The 19,324-nt window shown below is 35.7% G+C and overlaps 1 protein-coding gene across 6 annotated transcripts; it reads left to right on the top strand.

Moving 5' to 3' along the window:
* Positions 1–1,488: 1,488 nt before the first annotated feature.
* On the top strand, positions 1,489–19,084 carry LOC104121691 (nuclear transcription factor Y subunit A-7-like). Of its 6 annotated transcripts, none has more exons than XM_018766739.3 (6): positions 1,489–1,659; positions 3,359–3,412; positions 3,882–3,985; positions 4,069–4,146; positions 17,904–18,071; positions 18,425–19,084. In XM_018766739.3, exons 2-6 carry the CDS (start codon positions 3,361–3,363, stop codon positions 18,782–18,784), a joined length of 762 nt encoding a protein of 253 aa, XP_018622255.1. In that variant the 5' UTR covers positions 1,489–1,659; positions 3,359–3,360; the 3' UTR covers positions 18,785–19,084. The 6 variants fall into 6 exon arrangements, with proteins under 6 accessions (XP_018622255.1, XP_018622254.1, XP_070048019.1 ...); XM_018766738.3 differs by having other exon boundaries at positions 3,840–3,985; XM_070191918.1 differs by having other exon boundaries at positions 1,490–1,659; positions 3,830–3,985.
* Positions 19,085–19,324: the final 240 nt, after the last annotated feature.

The following is a 19,324-nucleotide window of genomic DNA, read 5'->3' as shown; positions in this document are numbered from 1 at the left end:
ATGTTATGTAGATATTCATGCAGCGATTAATTATGTTAATACAGTCGAACCAAAACTCTCAATTATTTCATAAAAAGTAATAAGGTTAAGAACTATTCATTTCATTATATATATATAGGGTTCAACTAATTTGAATTTATGTTGGAAAGTCTCATTTTGGGAATAAAGTGCATTATACCAAATACGACTTCATATCTAAGACCAGAATAAAAACTTCTTATTAATTAAAAATAAATAAATACTTAAAACTGCATGCACAATTACATTACTATTCATTTCATTTCCTGTTTCCACAGCTGCACACTTGTTCGGCTACATTCTAAAATGCAGAATGTTTACTCCATTATTAGAAGCCACCACAACAATCACGGGCGGGGAGGACGCGTGGAAAGTTAACGATCGCTATCACGGAGACCCGTGAAATGTCGTCTTGCCTCGTTGTAGAGAAAACGTTTCTTATTGGTAAACCTTGCCACCTAATTTCCCGACAAGACAAACAAGGACGGGCACTTAACGGCGTTGCGCCGTTATATGACTGTTGAGTCTTCATGCTTCGAGCCAGGAAGCCGTACACGCGGCAATTTTCACTTAAGAAAGTTGAATTTTGTGGACCTAACTAAAGCCTAAAGGGTTAAAGGTTCACTATTTTGGAAATGACACGTTGCTACTTTCCAATATTGGTAGTGTCAATAATTTGCCATTATTGTCTTGTCATTGTTTAGACTATTTTATCCCTTCTTTGCTTTTACGACTTAACCCTCGAAACCTACACTTGAACATTTTTTCAGAAAATAAGCATGAAGTTACTTCTATCTAATACTATACTGTACTGATTAATTAGATACTACAAAGTGATATGGTAGGATGAACAGCGGATTTTCTTTGTATTAATCAGATTTGAGTTCGAATCCTAAAAATGAAGAAATTCTTAATAAGCAATGTTTCTTTATTAATAAATCCTACATAGCATTTGGACAAATCAAGTTAGTAATTTGGAAATTACTAAGTGTTTAAACAAAAAGAATACTCTTTATCTTACTTGCAAGATTTTGGGTAACGTTTTGCACTATGATGGAAGTATAAAATTATACTAGGAAATTATTTATTAGGATAAGATGGTTAATAAAATTCATTTCTCTTTCATGCTTTACTCAAATTGTTAATTCAATTTGGATCTTTACCACCAATTAGGCATATATTCTCGAGGAGAACGCGGGCAGACTCTCACGAAATTGCCTTATCTTATGCCTACTGCCTAGTCATGTTTCTTATCGTTTTATATTTCTTGCCAATTAAAAAACAAACTCATTATCTCACAATGCCTTTTATCTTATCACAAAAGTGAGCATAATAAGCAGAAAAAAAATGTATACTATTAAACAAGTGCCGTTTAGTCTTTTAATAGGGAATAATGGACGCGTCACTGTCTTCCAGTGGTGATCCTAGATTGTGTTGTATATTTAAATATTCACATGTAATTTTCTTATCTTCCTTCTTTGATTCTCTCTTTCTCTCTCTCTCTCGTTTTTTCTTACTACTATAAGGACTCGCATGCACATATTTGAATAGACCAAAACCCATATTAAATCTTTATGTGGTTGATGCATTTCCACAAAGAGAAAGCCTATAATTAAGAATATTGTCTCCAATCAATCTCATGTGAGTGATCTTTGATTATCAGTTATTAGTTTCTTTTTCTTATTTTAGCATGATCTCTTTTGCTTGATCAGGAAACTTGTGGAAATTTTATAATCTGTCTAGATTTATGGTGACAAGTCTACTATCGTTTTCTTGATTCAGTTTTTGTTGGCAGAAGGGGGAAAATATTCTTCTTGGTTGTTGTTTTTCCTGACTTATTATCTTTTGGTTGATATGGGAAAAATTGCCTGCTAATTTCTGGCGTTTCTGTGTCTAGCTACAACTATGGATTTAATTTGTAGTAATATATTGTTGGTAGATTAATATATAATTAGTGATAATTATAGCAGTAAGGTTCTCGGAACTCCTTAGTTGTGACTTGTGAGGAACACTATGCTTTTTGAAGTCTTTTTTTGAAATTAAGGAGGAAATGATCTTCAAAAACTTTTGTTATAGTTTACTTCATATATTGGGATAATCATAATTTGTGTGGCTCTCTTAATTTTATATATTTTCTGAAAGGTTCGTGAGACAATATAATCATCCTTCTCATGATGATTCATTATTTATGAACCTCTTTTGTAGCTTCTTTTTCGTTTTAGCAACCTGAGTTTTCACTGCATCAGCTGAAACTAGGCTTAAGAGTATATTTAGATTAGTGAAGTTGATGTTGATATTCTTATCAATACTAGTTGGTAATGGAAAGTCAGGTTATTTTTCCTTTACTTCTTTGTCTTATATGAATTGCGAAAGACAAGAATCCCATATGGATTAGGAAAAACTTTCTTCTTCTCCTTATATTGAATTATATTGAGTTTAATTTATGTGCGTCAACATTGTGAAAAAATATCAAAGATATTTAAAGATAGCCCTCGTTAGAGGCGAAATTTATGGTCTTAAAATTAAGGCAGAATACACAAAACGTAATTTGATAGCGTAAATATTTTTCTATGCAGTCGATATATAAGTAAAATTCAAAATTATTTGATAATTGAAAAGGAGAGGGAAAAAGCTGCTCCGGAGGATTATGAATTGTTGTTGGTTGAGTTCAAGATAATCAGCACTTGGACGGGCGGATTTATGTGTAGGGGAGTGGGGTACATGCACCCATTCTGTCCTCTCTAGGCAATAAACAATGCTAAATTTTCAGATTATGTACCTAAATATTGTGGCTACCCATGCTGAATTTACTGCCCTAGCATAAGTGCCTCTTTTGTCCCTCAAGTCAGTGGTTCAATCCCCATATCATTCTTTTTAATAAATAAATAAATTCTTAATTTCTCATGCCCTTTTTAATTAACATAATGATGAACCCGTATTTTTAAAATTCTAGATACGTCTTGAAGAAGGTAGCAGCACTAAACGATAAATACAGCTATTATCAAGGGCATGTTATGGATAAATATATTAGTGGTTAGAAATATAGTATACGAAAACTAGTCACGAAATCTGAATTGAATAGTAAAATTGCATCTTTCCATATGAATTTTAAAAAACAAATCTCGACGGAGATAATTTCCTTTTATATAGTTTACTTAAATGCAGCTTAATTAAGATAGAAGTAAAAGCTTAATTCCTTGAAGAAAGGTGCAAATCAAGTGAAAATATGAAAATTAACCATCTTCTTGGATATATCTAGATTTAAGTCAATTTCTCAGAGGAGGTTTTCCTGTGAAAATTGAATTCTTCTTCAATTTATAAGTTTTTCATTTACGATCAGAAATGGGAGCTGGTGCTTTTGGAGAAGCCGGACGTACAATATATCAAAAGTCCGGTAACATTGCAACTTCTGAATTTTGTTGTCATTACTTTCTACCAGTGATTGTTACTCCTATCATTTCCAAGTTCTCTAAACCTATCTTTTCCTCTCTTGATCCTCTCTCTTAAAAACTTAATAATACAGTGATGCTCATTTCAGTTTGAAAATTAACTACAACTAGAGAAAGACAGAGAGGAGTGCATTAACCAAATCAAAGTGAACCATGAGCACTCCTGTGTATCTGTATGATTTTGAGGTTGAAGCAAATAATTTCTTTTACTAGCAGACAGAGGCAGAGCTAGCATATGATATATTGGTTTACGTGAACACAATATTTTTTGTTTAAACTCTCTATATGTATTAAAAAATTCACTAAATATCTATAAATATTTGATTGTGAATTGATCAGTTATTATTGTATATTAACTTAAGGTCGCTACAGAAACACATATACAACAAATCATGGATCCACCTTTGTTAGCAGATAGTGATTGCAAGCGAGATGGCAAACGTGTAGAATTTATGCCTCCAATCATGGGTGAAAACTTAAGAGCAGCTAATCAATTTGAACTGATGCCCCCCTCAATTGTGAGCAATATTCTCCTCTCTTTCTTTTTAGGTGAAATGTGAATATTGGACTTATTTACTCTATTTCATTTTATAATATTCAGGCATTCAGATCATATCCCTATTCAGAAGTACCACAATATTCTGGTGGCAATGTGGCTGCTGCATTTGGCGAATCTACGGTATGTACGTTGTAGTCACTTCTTTTTGTGAGTTTATCTGTTCATGAGGCCTAGGGCCGATCTAGCATTATTAATGTGGTTTCATGAAACCATAATATTTAGCCTGGACTTGGATTTTTCTGTGTAAAAACTACTTAAATTGCTGAAAATATTGAATTATGAACCCAAAACTTATTAAAGATGATGGGTTAATGGTTGGAACTTGAGTCCTGAACTCATAGAATTAATATTCTGGATCCCCTCTATCAAGGACATATGATTGATCAATATTGTTATCTTTCCTTAGTTTGAATATTATATTTAGTTTGTGAGTTTATGTTCTCTGTATCAATGGGGTAAGAATATTTACACACCCAAATCATTTGTAAGGTACTTATTACATGTAAATATGTCAATGATAAACATCAATTACTAACCTAGTAAAAGTGGTAACTCACAAGCATGCATGTTAAAATTAGTGTAATATACTTTTAGTTTTTCATTGTATATAACTTAAATATACTTAGAGTCTCTTTGGCCAAGCTGCCAAATCCTGCTTATTTAAAAAATACTTTTGTTTAAAAGTGCTTTTAGAAAAAGTAATTTAGGAGAGTAGTAGTTTGTGTTTGACCGATCAATTCACTTTAGAAGTGCTTTTTGTAATATTTGATAAGCAAATTGTGTTTTGCCAATCTTTTAAAAAATTATTTCGGAGTGTCAAATTACGTAAAAAATAAATAATATCAAGGTTCAGTTTATAATAGTTTTATTTAAATAAAATATAAAACATAAATTAAATATATAAATTAAAGATTTTAATCAATATAACATATAGTTATACCAAAGCAATAATACTGAATATTTAAAGTTACTTATTGTTTACATGATGATTCTAAATATCTCAAATACATCATTCAATATAAATCACTAGATATAAAAAAAAATGATCTATTTATAGTAAAGAGATTATCCTAAAGAGGAATAGAGAAGAAAAATAAAAGTATGGTAAGAATAAAAAAAGAGAAGAATTAAGGGATGGTAAAAACAAAACAAAAAAAGAAAAAGAAAAATGTCAAATTAATGAGGAATAATTTGAGAAATATAAATTTATGGTAAGAATATTTTTGTCTTAAAAAATTAATTTTATGATTTTTGGAAGAAGTTAGAACTTATAGCTTCCTTAAAAGCAGAAAAATGGTTTCTGCAGTGTTGCTCAAAAGCACTTCTATATCCAGGCCAAACACCTCAAATTTTTTGAAAAGTATTTTTTTTTGGAAGAAAAAGGTACTTTTAGCATTCAAGGAGCTTGACCAAACAACTCTTAGTTTGCAATAGACATGAAACAAGTTTGGCAAAGAGGGGTCACCGGACCCCAATAACTTTGAAAAACTTTATCTGTAATAAACCTTAAGGGCTCGTTTGGTAGGAGGTATTAGAAAAAATAATGTAAGCATTAGCTTTGTACATTACTAATTCCTTGTTTGATATATTTTTTTAACCTATGTATATTAGTTATACATTCTATCCTATGTATAACTAATACATAACAAACCATGGTATTAGCAATGCAAGGATTTTAGTAGTACATCCCACTGCGTTTGCTGTTAAATTTAATCCCAAAAAAAAAAAAAGCAATGCAAGGATTTTTAATACTGGCATAAACATGGTTAAAGATATAATTGTCCCTCAAATCCCTCAATACCTATTCCAAATACTTTCCGACATATTTTGTATATTTTTATATTGTGATATATTAATTAATTTTGGGATTGACCTTATCTTATATTTGTTTTAAAGTATTAGTTAATCTGGGAGAAGGTGAGATAACTAATCCCATATAGAAGGTGGGATAACTAATCCCATGAGATATTCCACCATTGTACCAAAAAAGTCCTAACAGTCTTGTATAACAGACTTGGCACCTTCAGAAATAAATCATCGTTGGGGGCACCAGTTGAGTTGTTACTTCAAAATACCATGTATTTTACGTTGTGGACTTGAGTTCGAGTCGATATTGGAACAACTAACTACAATTTTTGGCTTTTATATTCATTCCCCGTTTTTAATTTGAGTACCCGTATGAATTACTAAGAAATTAATTCTTTACCGTATTCCTTAAGAAAAAAGTAAACAAGCAACAAAATGAACACAATGAATTTTACGTGGAAAATCACCCGACTCAAAAGGTGCAAAAATTACGACCTACCAAGTAGGATTTTCATCTCCAACTCCACTAGAACAATGAACCAAAATGTATCAATTATAATGTTTTAATTAAATACTCTCTAGTACTCCTACTACTCCTATTTGATTCACAAGTAACTCTAACTTATAAAATCAAACACTCACTCCAACTCACTAATTGCTTATAATACTTGATTACAACTCAATTTTCTAAAATACATTTACTAGGCTAACTCGAGAAGAGTACAAGACAAGTACTCAACACAAGTGAACAACTTTATGACTCTGTTGTTGATGTGTAAAAGGATGGTTGCCAAGTCCAAAATCAATCCTATTTAAATACGACTTGAGATCTTCTAAGAATCCTATTTATAGTCAGCTTTCTCTTTGATAAGACTCCTACTGTTCCAAAGATTCCACAAGCTTTGGGACTTTTGTCTCTGACGGACTTATCCATATCTTCTTGAGCAATGACCTTTATCACTTACAACAACTATTTTCCACCAAACTTGGACCAGGTAACTTTGAGATAAAGTTACAATGTCTTGTACAAACGTACACGTATCAATCATGAGGAGTTGATCCTTTAACCTAAGAAGTTGGTTCTTCACAATAGTTAAGCAATTACATTGAGAACCTGGTTCTTTGAGTAATTAGTCGCATTTTGTTAATCATCAAAACTTCAATACTCAACAAATTCTCCCTTTTTGATGATGACAAACTCTGTACCCAGAACCAGCAATCACATCAAAGAACCAGATGATCACATCAAGTACATGTATGTCCCCACCTTATCTTCCCCCTTTTGGCATCATCGAATAAACACAAACAGATGGTAGACAGTAAGCACATAGAGTGTAAGATTCAAAGCCTATTAGGAGACAATACAAGCATAAGAAAAGGCAAATATACTAAGTTGATGATCCAAAAAGAGTGCAAATCAGTAAAGCAGAGGAATGGGAGACATGAAGTAGTACCAAAAGAAGCCTAGGGCCTTGTCTTTATCATTAGAAGATAGTAAACTAAGCAAACTACAGACAACTCAAAGTAAGAAAAAAAAAACAAAATATAAGATATCACTAGAAAGGCAAACAAACTAAGGACACTCGGAAGGAACATGTTCAAGGGTGAGAGGCAGAGGGGGTCAAGGCTTTCACAAGGGTAGCAATTTGTTGAGCATGGGCCTCCCTGTCTCTTCGGATCTCTTCCCTGAGTTGCTTAGTTTCCTTTCTAAGTTCATTATTATCTTCACGAAGCTTGGCATTCTCTTCAACAGCCAACTCCAACCTCTTGCTGAGTTCTGCAACCCTACTACTCCCAGGAAGAATGGCAGATCATGTGGGTCCTCTAACCTTGATCTCATCATAGCCACACTGCTTGAGGGTAACAACATCTAAAACATCATTGTTGTTTCCAAACTTAAGCTCAGGTAAGGCAATGTTGAGCTTGTCAAATAACTTAGTTAACATGAAACCATATGGCATAGCATGCTTTGGTTTGGAGGTATCTACAGCTCTTGCCATGTGCTGAATTATCAGGCTAGGGAGATTGATAGGTTGACCATTGTCGAGCAGTTCTATCACAGCCATGTCTAGTAGAGTAGCCTCATACCTTCTCTCGATCTCTGAAGAATGCAGGAGTTGACAAACTGAAACTATAGCTTGTGAAAGGGGGTCATATCAGTCTTGTACACTTTCTGGGGAGCATCTAGTTCAAACTTTTGGGAGAACTTCCTAGTGACCACAATGCCAGTGTCAACATCATTGTCCATGGCTGGCCACTTCTTCTTCAAATAATTGTCAAATCCCAAAGAAGGGATATTCAGAAGTAGTCCCAGTTCCTCAGCATCAAACTCCATGTCGAAGCCCCCTACTTTACTCTTGACTACCTTCCCATCAAAAGTGAAATTTGTGTAGAACTCCACCACCGCAAGAACACATATTGGGGGGAAAGCTTTGACAAACATGTCCTTCCACCCATGTAGCTCAAGTTTCTCAACCAGTTGAGCCATTCCCTTCTCATCAGTGTTCGCACGAATCTTTCCATTTAGTACTTTTCTATTCCTAAACTCTGTGAGTCGATCAACTACAGCTGAAATATTCTTCTTTGTCTTACCGCTACTGGCCCTTGCAAAAGAAGTAGCAGGCTTGGTGACTTTGGCTCCCCTTTTCTTTGGTGTTGCAGACTTTGCTGGCAAGGCTGAATCGGATTCATCTTTTCCATCCACCTCAACAACAGGTTCCACAATTGAAACCTTCTTCTTTGGCTTCTTTGCACTTCTAGATTCCTTAATGATTTGTGCATCAACAACCTTTCTTTTACTCCTTATGAGAGGAGTTCTAGCAGGAGGAACCACTTCTTTTCTTGTTGAAACTGTTGTCTTTGTAGCTTTCTCAGTGGTCTTTCTGAGCTTCTTCCCTACCTCAGATAGTGGCATATTATCTTCATCACTGCTAACTTCTTCATTTCCAATGAAAGGAACCAACAGAGACCCAGGTTCTTGAGCCCTCGTCTCCTCACCAATTTCTTCTGAAGGGGCTATGACAGTGTTTCCAATTGTCATAGAGCCTTCAGATTCTTCACTCTCGTCATTACCTTCTTCACTCTCACATACCTTTTCTTGATCCTCTCCCTCACTTTCAGAAACCTCCTCTTCTTCACTCAGATTTTCTTCTTCTACAGAATTATTAGCATGTTCACCTGTCTTATCCTCTATATCACTCTCCTTCTCATATCCAGATACTCCCTCATTCTCACTCTTTCCTTCTTCATTGTCTATGTTTTGAGCTTCATGTTCCGCATGACTGGTCATAGCTTCTTCTTTCCTTCTCACCTTTATTATCTTCCTCATCCTCAGTCCAGCTAAACTTAAGGCTATCAGAAGCCTCATTTTGTACTGGTACTTTACATCCTTCCCCCTCAACCATAGGTTCCACAACCGTTGTATCTACCTTCTTTCCCAAATCCCATGTATGTTCCTCTACCGTGAATTTCTCTATTGGTGACTTTTCACGCGTAGGTGAAAGAGTATCTAGGGGTGCAACATCATTAGTAGAAGCCAAAATATCTAACTTGGAAAACAGGAAGTGGTACCTGATCAGTAGTGCCTATACCTGATTCCCCCTGAATCATATATTCCTCGACTCCAAAGTCACTCTACATAGCAGCCTCAGGCACTTTCTTGACAAATTTTCTTGAAGTTGCTTTTTTTTTTAAAACCCCTCCCAAATTAGGAGGATCTATAGTGTTTCCACACTTTTTCTCCATTGTGACTCGAACCCAGGACCTAACGGTCGTAGATATTTTTGAAGTTGACAAATTTTCTTGAAGTTGCTTTGACCTTTGCCGTCTTGGAGATATTTTTCGTAGGAAGCTCAGGTGCATGGGTGGTGACTTTTGAAGGAGGAGGTTCAGTGAAGATGGGAATAACAGGAACAGGAGCAGAAGAGGATGAGGTAGGTATGGTGGAGGATATTGATGGAGAATGAATAGGTGTGTGTTTGGGTTCTCTTGAAGGCTCGACATTTTTCTTTGATTTAGGCTTCAAGATTTTGGGTTTTGCTTCAGCCATGGTTGATGATTTCGCTTTAGAGGGTGTTTGACTGGCTTTAGGCATGGTGATCAGATGAGAACCTCGAAGAGGAGAATGGAATGGTTAGTTCTTGATACTTGCTTTCGATTCTTGCTTAGGGTTTGAAAGGAACAATGAGGTTAGAAAAGCTGATCATAAGGGCCTTTTAAAGGCGTTACTCCTGATTTGACTGGAAAAGAGAAGGTGACCGAATTTGAGTTCTAACGGGACTCTTATAACGGTTACTTTGACTGGAAGATTTTCAGGAGTAGTTGATCTCTAATTACACAAGGATTCCCCCTTACTCTTTGACTGGAAGACGACTAGAAGTGATTCCAACTGAAAGAAAAGTCTGAGTATAGCAGTAATTTTAGAATATAAGTTCTAGTGACTTAAGACAGTCTGGCACAAACCTGAGTCAAAGAACCAACTCCTTAGCAACTTCTTATTCATTTCTGTAATAAAGCTTCAACATTTCATATTAGTATCATGTAACACAGTTATCAACCACATTTTCTATGCGAGTGTGTGAGCTTAATACAAGCACAAAGATCAATCAAACACATTGTACTTAAATATCTATGTCTTATTATGTTTTTTTCTAACCAATCACTGGGTGTCAACTTAGTGGGAGGAGTTGATTAGACCTAGTTCTAGTCTATTCCTTTCAAAGTGATCCCTACTCAGAGCTTTAGTAAAACTATCAGCAATTTGATCTTCAGTTTTACAGAAGTTAATTGAGATATTCCCCTTTTCAACATTGTCTCTGAGAAAGTGATGTCTAATGTCAATGTGCTTGGTTCTTTTATGCCGACATGGAGTTTTTGCAATGTTTATGGCACTGGTGTTATCATAGAAAATGGGAACACAATTAACAAATATACCATAGTCCATTAGCTGTTGTCTTATCCATAGTAACTGAGCACAATAGGATGTTGCTGCCACATATTTAGCCTTAGCTGTAGATAATCCCACTGAGTTTTGCTTCTTGGTTCCCCAAGACACCAGACAAGAACCTAGAAAATGCGATGTTCCTGAAGTGCTTTTCCTGTCAACATGAAAACCTACATAGCCAGCATCATCATAACCAAGTAGATCAAAGTTGTACCCTCTGGGATACCATAGACAAAGGTCAGGGGTCCCCTTGAGATATCTTAGTATTGTTTTGACAGCCTTCAGGTGGGATTCCTTGGGATTTGCCTGAAATCTTGCACATAATCCCACATTAAACACTATATCAGGCATGCTTGCTATGAGGTACAATAGTGACCCAATCATTCCTCTATATAGCTTTTGTTCCACATTTTCCCTTCTTCATCAAGGTCTAGCTTTGTTGCAATGGCAATGGGGGTATCAATAGACTTAGAGGAGTCCATGTTGAATTTTCTCAATAACTCTTTGATATATTTCTGTTGATGTATCATGGTTCCAGTAGAAGTTTGCTTGATTTGTAGCACCCAGAAAGAAGTTTAGTTCACCTATCATGCTCCTTTCGAACTCATTTTCTATCATCTTAGCAAATTCCTCGCACATTGCTTCATTGGTAGCCCCAAAGATAATATCATCCACATACACTTGCACAATCAGGATATTCCTCTCTTTACTCCTCGGAAATAGAGTGTTGTCCACCTTTCCTTTTACAAAGTTGTTAGCTAAGAGGAATTTTGAGAGCCTTTCATATCAAGCTCTAGGAGCATGTTTCAGACCATAAAAATCTTTATCCAGTTTGAACACATGGTCAGGAAATTCTTCACTTTCAAATCCAGGAGGTTGTTTGACAAACACTTCCTCTTTTAGGTACCTATTCAAAAATGCACTCTTTACTTCTATTTAGTATAAAGTGAATTCCATGTGGGCAGCATAGGCTATTCGCATTCTTATAGACTTCATTCTAGATACAGGTGCAAATATTTCATCATAGTCAATGCCATCCTCTTAATTGTATCCCTGAATCACCAGTCTGGCCTTGTTCCTTGTGATATTTTCTTATTCATCCAACTTGTTTCTGAACACCCATCTGGTACCTATAACTGTTCTGTTCTTGGGTTTCTGTACTAGGTGCCAGAACTTGCTTCTCTCAAACTGATTTAACTCTTCTTGCATGGCTATGATCCAGTCTGGATCCTTTAGAGCTTCTTTGATGGTCTTAGGTAGAACGTGTGAGATAAATGTTATGAATGCACATAGATTTCTTAGAGAAGACCTGGTTTGCACCCCTGTATTTGGATCAGAGATGATATTTTCAAGAGGGTGTGAGCTTTGATGCTTCCATGGTCTGGTCCGCATACCCAGAGAAGATTCCCCTGAGGAGTGACCCAAGGGAACAGGTTCAGTGGGTGTGGCTTCATTATTCTGATCAGCAGTTCGAGTAGCTCAGTCTTCTTCTAGTTCCTCATGATCAGTGTCAATTGTTTTGTGGTTTTCAGATCCATCTTCATCAGATTCCATTGTATCTCCATCACCAGTGAATCCTATGTCATAATCTTCATCATGTAGACCTTTCTCATCCAAATTGTTAGATTCATAAAAAATAACATGAATATTTTTTTCCACACACATAGTTCTTTTATTAAAAACTTTGTATGCCTTACTATGTGGAGAGTAACCCAAGAAAATTCCATCATCACTTATGTCATCAAACTTACCTAGAGCTTCTTTTCCATTATTGTGCACAAAACATTTGCACCCAAAGGCTCTCAGATGAGTGATGTTGGGTTTTCTTCCTCGAAGTAACTCATAGGGAATTTTCTCAAGAATGGGTCATACCATGCATATATTTAGCAGATAACAAGCAATACTGATTGCCTCAGCCCAGAAGTTCTTAGGCAGTCCACTAGCAATCAACATGGTCCTCCCCATGTCTTCTAAGGATCTATTCTTTTTTTCTACAACTCCATTTTATTGTGGAGTTCTAGGTGTAGAGAAATTATGGTCAATCCCATGTGAGCCACAGAACTCAAGGAATTTTGAATTTGCAAATTCAGTTCCATGGTCAATTCTTATACTTAAAACATTACATCCTATCTTTTATTGAATCATTCTAACAAATACAGAGAAAACATCAAAGGTTTCATCTTTGGATCCCAAAAACAAAGTCCAGGTATACCTGAAAAAGTCATCAACAATCACAAACATATACCTCTTACCTACTCTGCTCCTTATTCTCATTGGTCCACGTAGATCCATGTGAATGAGTTCCAGATGTTTAGAAGTGCTTACAAACTTCTTAGATTTAAAGGATGACCTAACATGTTTCCCTCTAATACAGGCATCACATACTTTGTCAGAGGTGAATTGAACTTTAGGTAGCCCAAGGACCAAGTTCTTAGCTGCCAACTTATTGAGTTGAGAGAGAGTGGCATGTCCCAGTCTTCTATGCCATAGTAGTGGATCATCTTCCACTACACTCAAGCATGTGTGCTCACTCTGGGGAAGTGACATAAACGATATCTTGTAAACATTGTTATGCCTTTTTCCCTTTATCACAATTTCATCAGTATCAAGCTTAGTGATAGTGCAGATTTTGGAATTGAATTTTACCTCATTTTCTTTGTCGCACATTTGAGAGATGCTAAGAAGATTGTGTTTAATACCTACCACATAATACACATCTTCTATAGCATAAGAGAGTGACTTTCCAATCTTACCAATACCTGTTATCTGACCCTTTTTCCCATTACCAAATGACATATTCCCTCCTTGGAAGGCTGTCAGAGAGAGAAAGTTTTTCTTTTCTCCAGTCATATGTCTTGAGCATCCATTGTCTAGATACCAGTCCTGATTATTTTCTCTACCATTAGCCTGCACCAAAATTCACAAGTTAGTTTTGGAAACCCAGACTAGCTTAGGTCCCTTTTTGTTTGAAAAAGGATGAATCAGATCCCTTCTTTCCTAGAAGGGAGGAGGCTTAGAAGCTACTTTCTTGTTAACCTTAATCCACTTAGTATGGACAGGAGAATTAACCTTTGGATCCTCTTCCTTTTTCACATTTTTAGCAATACCAAAGGTGTTTCTAAACTGAGCATGAATTAAGGCAGGACAAATGTCTCTAAAATATCCTACTCTTCCACAATGAGTGAACATTTTATTATCATAAATTCTTACATACTTTGGGTCAAACTTAGGGACAGGTTTTATGTAGCCAATTCCAGATTTGTTAATGCTACAGTTTTTATTTAGCCAATTCAAGGCATCAGAAGATCTATGCCATTTGCTTGGTCTAGAGAGTTCATAATTAGCCTTTTCTAGGTTCTCATGCAAGACTTTATTTCTACATACAAAAATTTTCATTAGCAATTTTTAATTCCTTTTCAAGCTTATCTTGCAGATCACTCATTTTGTCTTTGCCATATGTATCTTGAGACTTCTCATTCTCAGAAGTTAATTCAAGAACCTGGTTCTTACTGTTTCTCTAAATTAGCTTTGTCGGATTCAAGCTCTTTGATGTTAAGTTTGACAAAAGAAAGATTACTGATTAGCACATCATTTCCATTACTCATTTTATCAATTTCATTCATTAAGGTCACAATTATGTCCATCAGTTGCTTTTTGTACATAGCATGAATATTTTCTTTCAAGTCAGATATACTTACCTGGTTTGTTTCATCTTCAGTTTCTGAATCACTCATGGCCATCATTCCTATTACTTCTTCCTCTATTTTTGATTCTTCAATCGCCACCAGAGCCACTTCGATATTTTTATTTCCAAAGTCAGTTTCCAATGTCCTCCATATATCATGAGCATAGATGCAAGAGGACACTCTGAAGAGAGTGTTTCTAGACAAACTTCTGTAGAGCAAGTCCTTTGCTTTGGCATTTTTCTGAACTAGCTGACGATCTTCCTCATCGTATTCCTATTCTCTTTTGTTGCACTTGTTACCTTCATCATCCAATTTGGTTGGGAGAATTGGTCCATGACTGAAGATTACCCATAGATCAAAGTCAGTAGCCTGAAGAAATATTTTCATACGTAGATTCCATTCATCATAGTGGAGTTTATCAAACAGAGGAGGTCTTCCAATGTGCATCCCAAGTTGTACTGGGGGTTCTGTCTTCACAACTTGATGTTTATCAATCACAGCGTAGAGACTAATAGCCTCATCCTCCTTTCTTTCTCTTGATCACTCCCACTATCCTCATATGCTACCAAGGATGCCTACTTCATAGCTTTAGTAAATTCTTTGTCTAGGATTTTTCCTTTATTGGAACCCTTCTCTTTCATCTTTTTCCATTTTTCTTTTTCAGCTCGTTCTTTCCTCGGCTCGATTTTCCACATTGGGCAGTCCTTTACCATGTGATCTAGCTTGCCACACTTGTATTACCCATCATAGTTAGCTTTGTCATTCTGCTTGTGTTTACTACTGGTCTCTCTTTTGGATGCACTTTTGGAATTCTTCATGAACTTCTTGAACTTGGAAAACATTGCTAGATCAGGATCATCGTAGTCAAATTCATCATCCTCGGATGCCTTAAGGACCAAGGCCTTATCCTTCTTTGGTTCTTCTTTACTCAGTTCCATCTTTCTCATTTCATGAGTTTTTAAGTTTCCAACCAACTCATCAAGTGAGATTTTATCCAATTCCTTGACTACCTGGATTGCACTGACTTTTGATTCCCATGAAGCTGGAAGGATTCTTAGGACTTTGCTAACTAACTCTTCTGAGGTAAACACCTTTCCAAGTGATTTCAATTCATTGGTTATTATAGTGAACCTAGTCATCATATCCTGGATGGGCTCAGACTCCTTCATGGAGAAAAACTCATAGTTTCTCATGAGTAGTTCAATTCTTGATCTCTTAACTTGATTTGTTCCTTCATGAGTAGTTTGGAGTGCATACCAAATCTGCTTCGTATTAGAGCACACAAAAATTCTATTGTACTCATCAGGACCAAGTCCACATATAAGGATTTTCTTAGCCTTTGCATTCTTCTCCATCATTCTGAAATCTGCTGTCACAAATTCGGAGGGGATCCTTAAGAACTGTTTTACTCTGTGCATTTTGTTTAGTAGGAATCAAAGGATCTTGGTTTATTATGGTCCATAGTTCATAGTCTTCAGCTGTCAAGAAATCTTCCATTCTTGTTTTCCACCAACTGTAATATTTTCCATTGAACAAGGGTGGTCTAGTAGTTGATTGTCCTTCGTTAATTCCAGGTGGAACACTCATCTTTCTTCCAAAATCTCTCTAGGTGTTAGTCGTGTAAATGAGAGAACCTGCTCTGATACCAATTGTTAATTTGAGTGCCCATATAAATTACTAAGAAATTGGTTCTTTACTGTGTTCCTTAAGCGAAAAGTAAATAAGCAATAAAATGAACACGATGATTTTAACGTGGAAAATCTCCCGGCTCAAAGGTGCAAAAACCACGACCTACCAAGTAGGATTTTCATCTCCAACTCCACTAGAACAATAAGCCAAAATGTATCAATTACAATGCTGTAATTAAATAATCTCCAGTACTCCTATTACTCCTATTTGATTCACGAGTAACTCTAACTTGTAAAACCACACTCATTCCAACTAACTAATTGTTTATAACACCTGATTACAACTCAATTTCCTAAAACACATTTACAAGGCTAACTCGGGAAGAGTACAAGACAAGTACTCAACACAAGTGAACCACTTTATGACTCTGTTGTTGATGTGTGAAAGGATGGTTGCCAAGTCCAAACTCAATCCTATTTAAACACGACTTGAGATCTTCTAGGAGACCTATTCATAGTCAGTTTCCTCTTTGATAGGGTTTCTACTGTTCCAAGGATTCCACAATCTTTGGGACTTTTGTCTCTGACGGACTTATCCATATCTTCTTGAGCAACGACCTTTATCACTTACAGTAACCATCTTCCACCAAATTCGGACCTGGTAACTTTGAGATAAAGTTACACTGTCTTGTACAAACGTACAAGTATCAATTATGAGGAGTTAGATCCTTTAACGTGAGAAGCTGGTTCTTCACAACAGTTAAACAACTACATTGAGGACCTGGTTCTTTGAGTAATTAGTCATATTTTGTTAATCATCAAAAATTCAATACTCAACACCTATCTTATAAACAAGTTCATCCCTCAAAATCTCAAATCCAATTCTCTTTCCCCAACTAAAAACAGAAAGCTTTGCCCCTGACTCACTGATCTCTACTGCGAAATTCTCAAGAAGTTGATATGGTAAATTTTTGTCTTGCTAAAAATAATAAAGGTAAATGATACTCCCGTATTAATTCTCTTTAACTCATTGCCAGCACGTTTAATCTAAAGTTGGTTCCTATGATTCCAATAACAATCCTCTAATTTTTTGTTACAGATGACTGATAGGATTACATGAGCGGATTTAGCCCTTCGGACGGATTCATTCGAACCCACGGGGAGTATAAAATATATGTAAAGATTCATTAGTACAATTTTAATGAATATTAGATTTGAATTCATAAGTTTAAAAATACAAGGAGTTCAATCCTAAAAACGTTTTTGAATAATATTGACCTTTAGTGGTGCCCCGTCAACTTGAAATTCTGGGTCCAAGCGAGTCAAATTTCCTTCTTTGTGTTAGAGAAGGTACTTAAGAAAAAAGGTAATTAAGTCCACAATTGGTTTGTAAGACGCCAGCAACTGATTTCGGGCATCAATTAGTCAAACAATCTTCATCCTAGTTAGAGAGGAAATAGGAAGAGATCTTTCTGTAGCACCTAACATGAACTTGACACTGCTCGTGTATCTCCCAGGGTAAATGAAGAACATATATAGAGGAAATGTTAGAGAAAATCGTTAAAACCAAACTGATGATCATGGAAACTCAGGATAACTGGGTCAGGTAAGTTATTCTACATCTTGAATTAGACGACTATAAACTGGGGTAGGCAGAGGACTTTTGGAACCATCTTGAATTAGACGACTATTCCTAGATAATAAGCCACGTACTGATAATTTTTTCTTGGTTTGCTTTTAGGTCTGTCGATATATATATAATTCGTGCTTTCTTCGTTATGGGCTTTCTAACTTCTTTATAAACCTTTATATAAGGTACATCAAAATATAGAAAGATCAGTGCATAATGGTAGAATGATTTTGCCACTTGAAGTGAAGGAGGAGCCTATGTATGTAAATGCCAAACAATACCATGGAATTCTAAGGCGAAGGCAACTCCGTGCAAAGGCTGTGTTGGAGCAAAAGGTGGTCAAATCTAGAAAGGTAATTACTCTTCCTGTCTTATATATATATATAACATATTGCAGCATTCTCAACCTTTTGTTACTGTCCTGGTAAAGAATAAAGCTTTGTAATTTTATTCTTGATGTGATTTAAGACTCGAAAGAAGCAGAGCAAATATTTTCCTTGATTTGATTCAATTTTGTTTTTGCATAAGTATGCATAGTTTGAGTTGACAGTAATGGAATCAGCTGAACAAAGAAAGACGGCCCTAAATGAATTTGACCAACTACTCATGAGATACACAATTTCTGCATCTTTATAGCTAGTTCAACATTTGGAGATATCTAGTAAAAGGTGAGTTAAATGATGTTATTTCTTCAAATGCATATCAGCCTTATCTTCATGAATCTCGGCACCGGCATGCGATGAGAAGAGCTAGAGATGGTGGCGGCCGATTTCTCAACACAAAGAAGAAGATCCAACTTACTACTATTAATAATAATAATAATGGGAATACTAATGCAACTCCAAGTAGTAAAGGCAAAGGTTCTTCAGCCTCAGAAGTCAGTTCCATGGACTCTTATTCTGGACATATTGGATCATCCAATAGTACTGCTCATGTCCAGGGATTTCAGTTCCAAGGAATACATAATACAGAAAATCCTCAACTGGGTTGTCATTATCAGTGGAATCTCAATGATAACCATTGCAATTGCATGCAGTCAGGAGCTTCTAATATCCAACCATTTTGAACTATATATTCTCTGACTTGGTCTTCGAAACCGTATGTCTCTTCAGTTCACTTAAAGGAGCTTCCCCTCTGAATGATATACTAGTACTAGTTTAAGAAGATGGGAGTTATGTAAATATCTAATATCCCTGCAGCTGCAACTTTATCTGTAATAAATAAACACTACTTTATTACGTACAAGTTTTGGGGTTGTCACTATGCTTTTAAGTACTGTCAACTTTCGTTTTAATCATCCATGCAAAACACAAGCAAATATTAATTATCGAAGGAAAGGTAAATGATAATTTCAAGTGGTTTCTGATTTTCTTCATTCGCCTTAGTTTGCTTACATTCTATGAGAACCAGTTTTTATAAATGTGCCTACTTTTTGTGAGCAATTGAGCATGAATGAACGAGTATTACACAACAATAATTACACCTCAATCCCCAAACAAGTTGGGATCGACGAGAGAGTAAAATCCTACATAACTACTACAACTGATTTCAATCATTGGACTTCTGCACTTAGTCTCCAGCATCATGATTAGTTCTATACCTAATG

This window comes from Nicotiana tomentosiformis, chromosome 12, assembly GCF_000390325.3.
Source record: "Nicotiana tomentosiformis chromosome 12, ASM39032v3, whole genome shotgun sequence".
Taxonomy (NCBI): Eukaryota; Viridiplantae; Streptophyta; class Magnoliopsida; order Solanales; family Solanaceae; genus Nicotiana; species Nicotiana tomentosiformis.
Note: the sequence above shows the minus strand (reverse complement) of the source record. Positions and strands in the feature narration are given on the sequence as shown.

What these genes read in the sequence shown, in the direction of transcription:
- LOC104121691 (XM_018766738.3), top strand. Translation starts at nt 3,361, where the DNA reads ATGGGAGCTGGTGCTTTTGGAGAAGCCGGACGTACAATATATCAAAAG. An exon ending in TACAATATATCAAAAGTCCG is followed by an intron (nt 3,413 to 3,839) that starts GTAACATTGCAA and finishes AGGTCGCTACAG; the next exon opens with AAACACATATACAACAAATC. An exon ending in AACTGATGCCCCCCTCAATT is followed by an intron (nt 3,986 to 4,068) that starts GTGAGCAATATT and finishes TATAATATTCAG; the next exon opens with GCATTCAGATCATATCCCTA.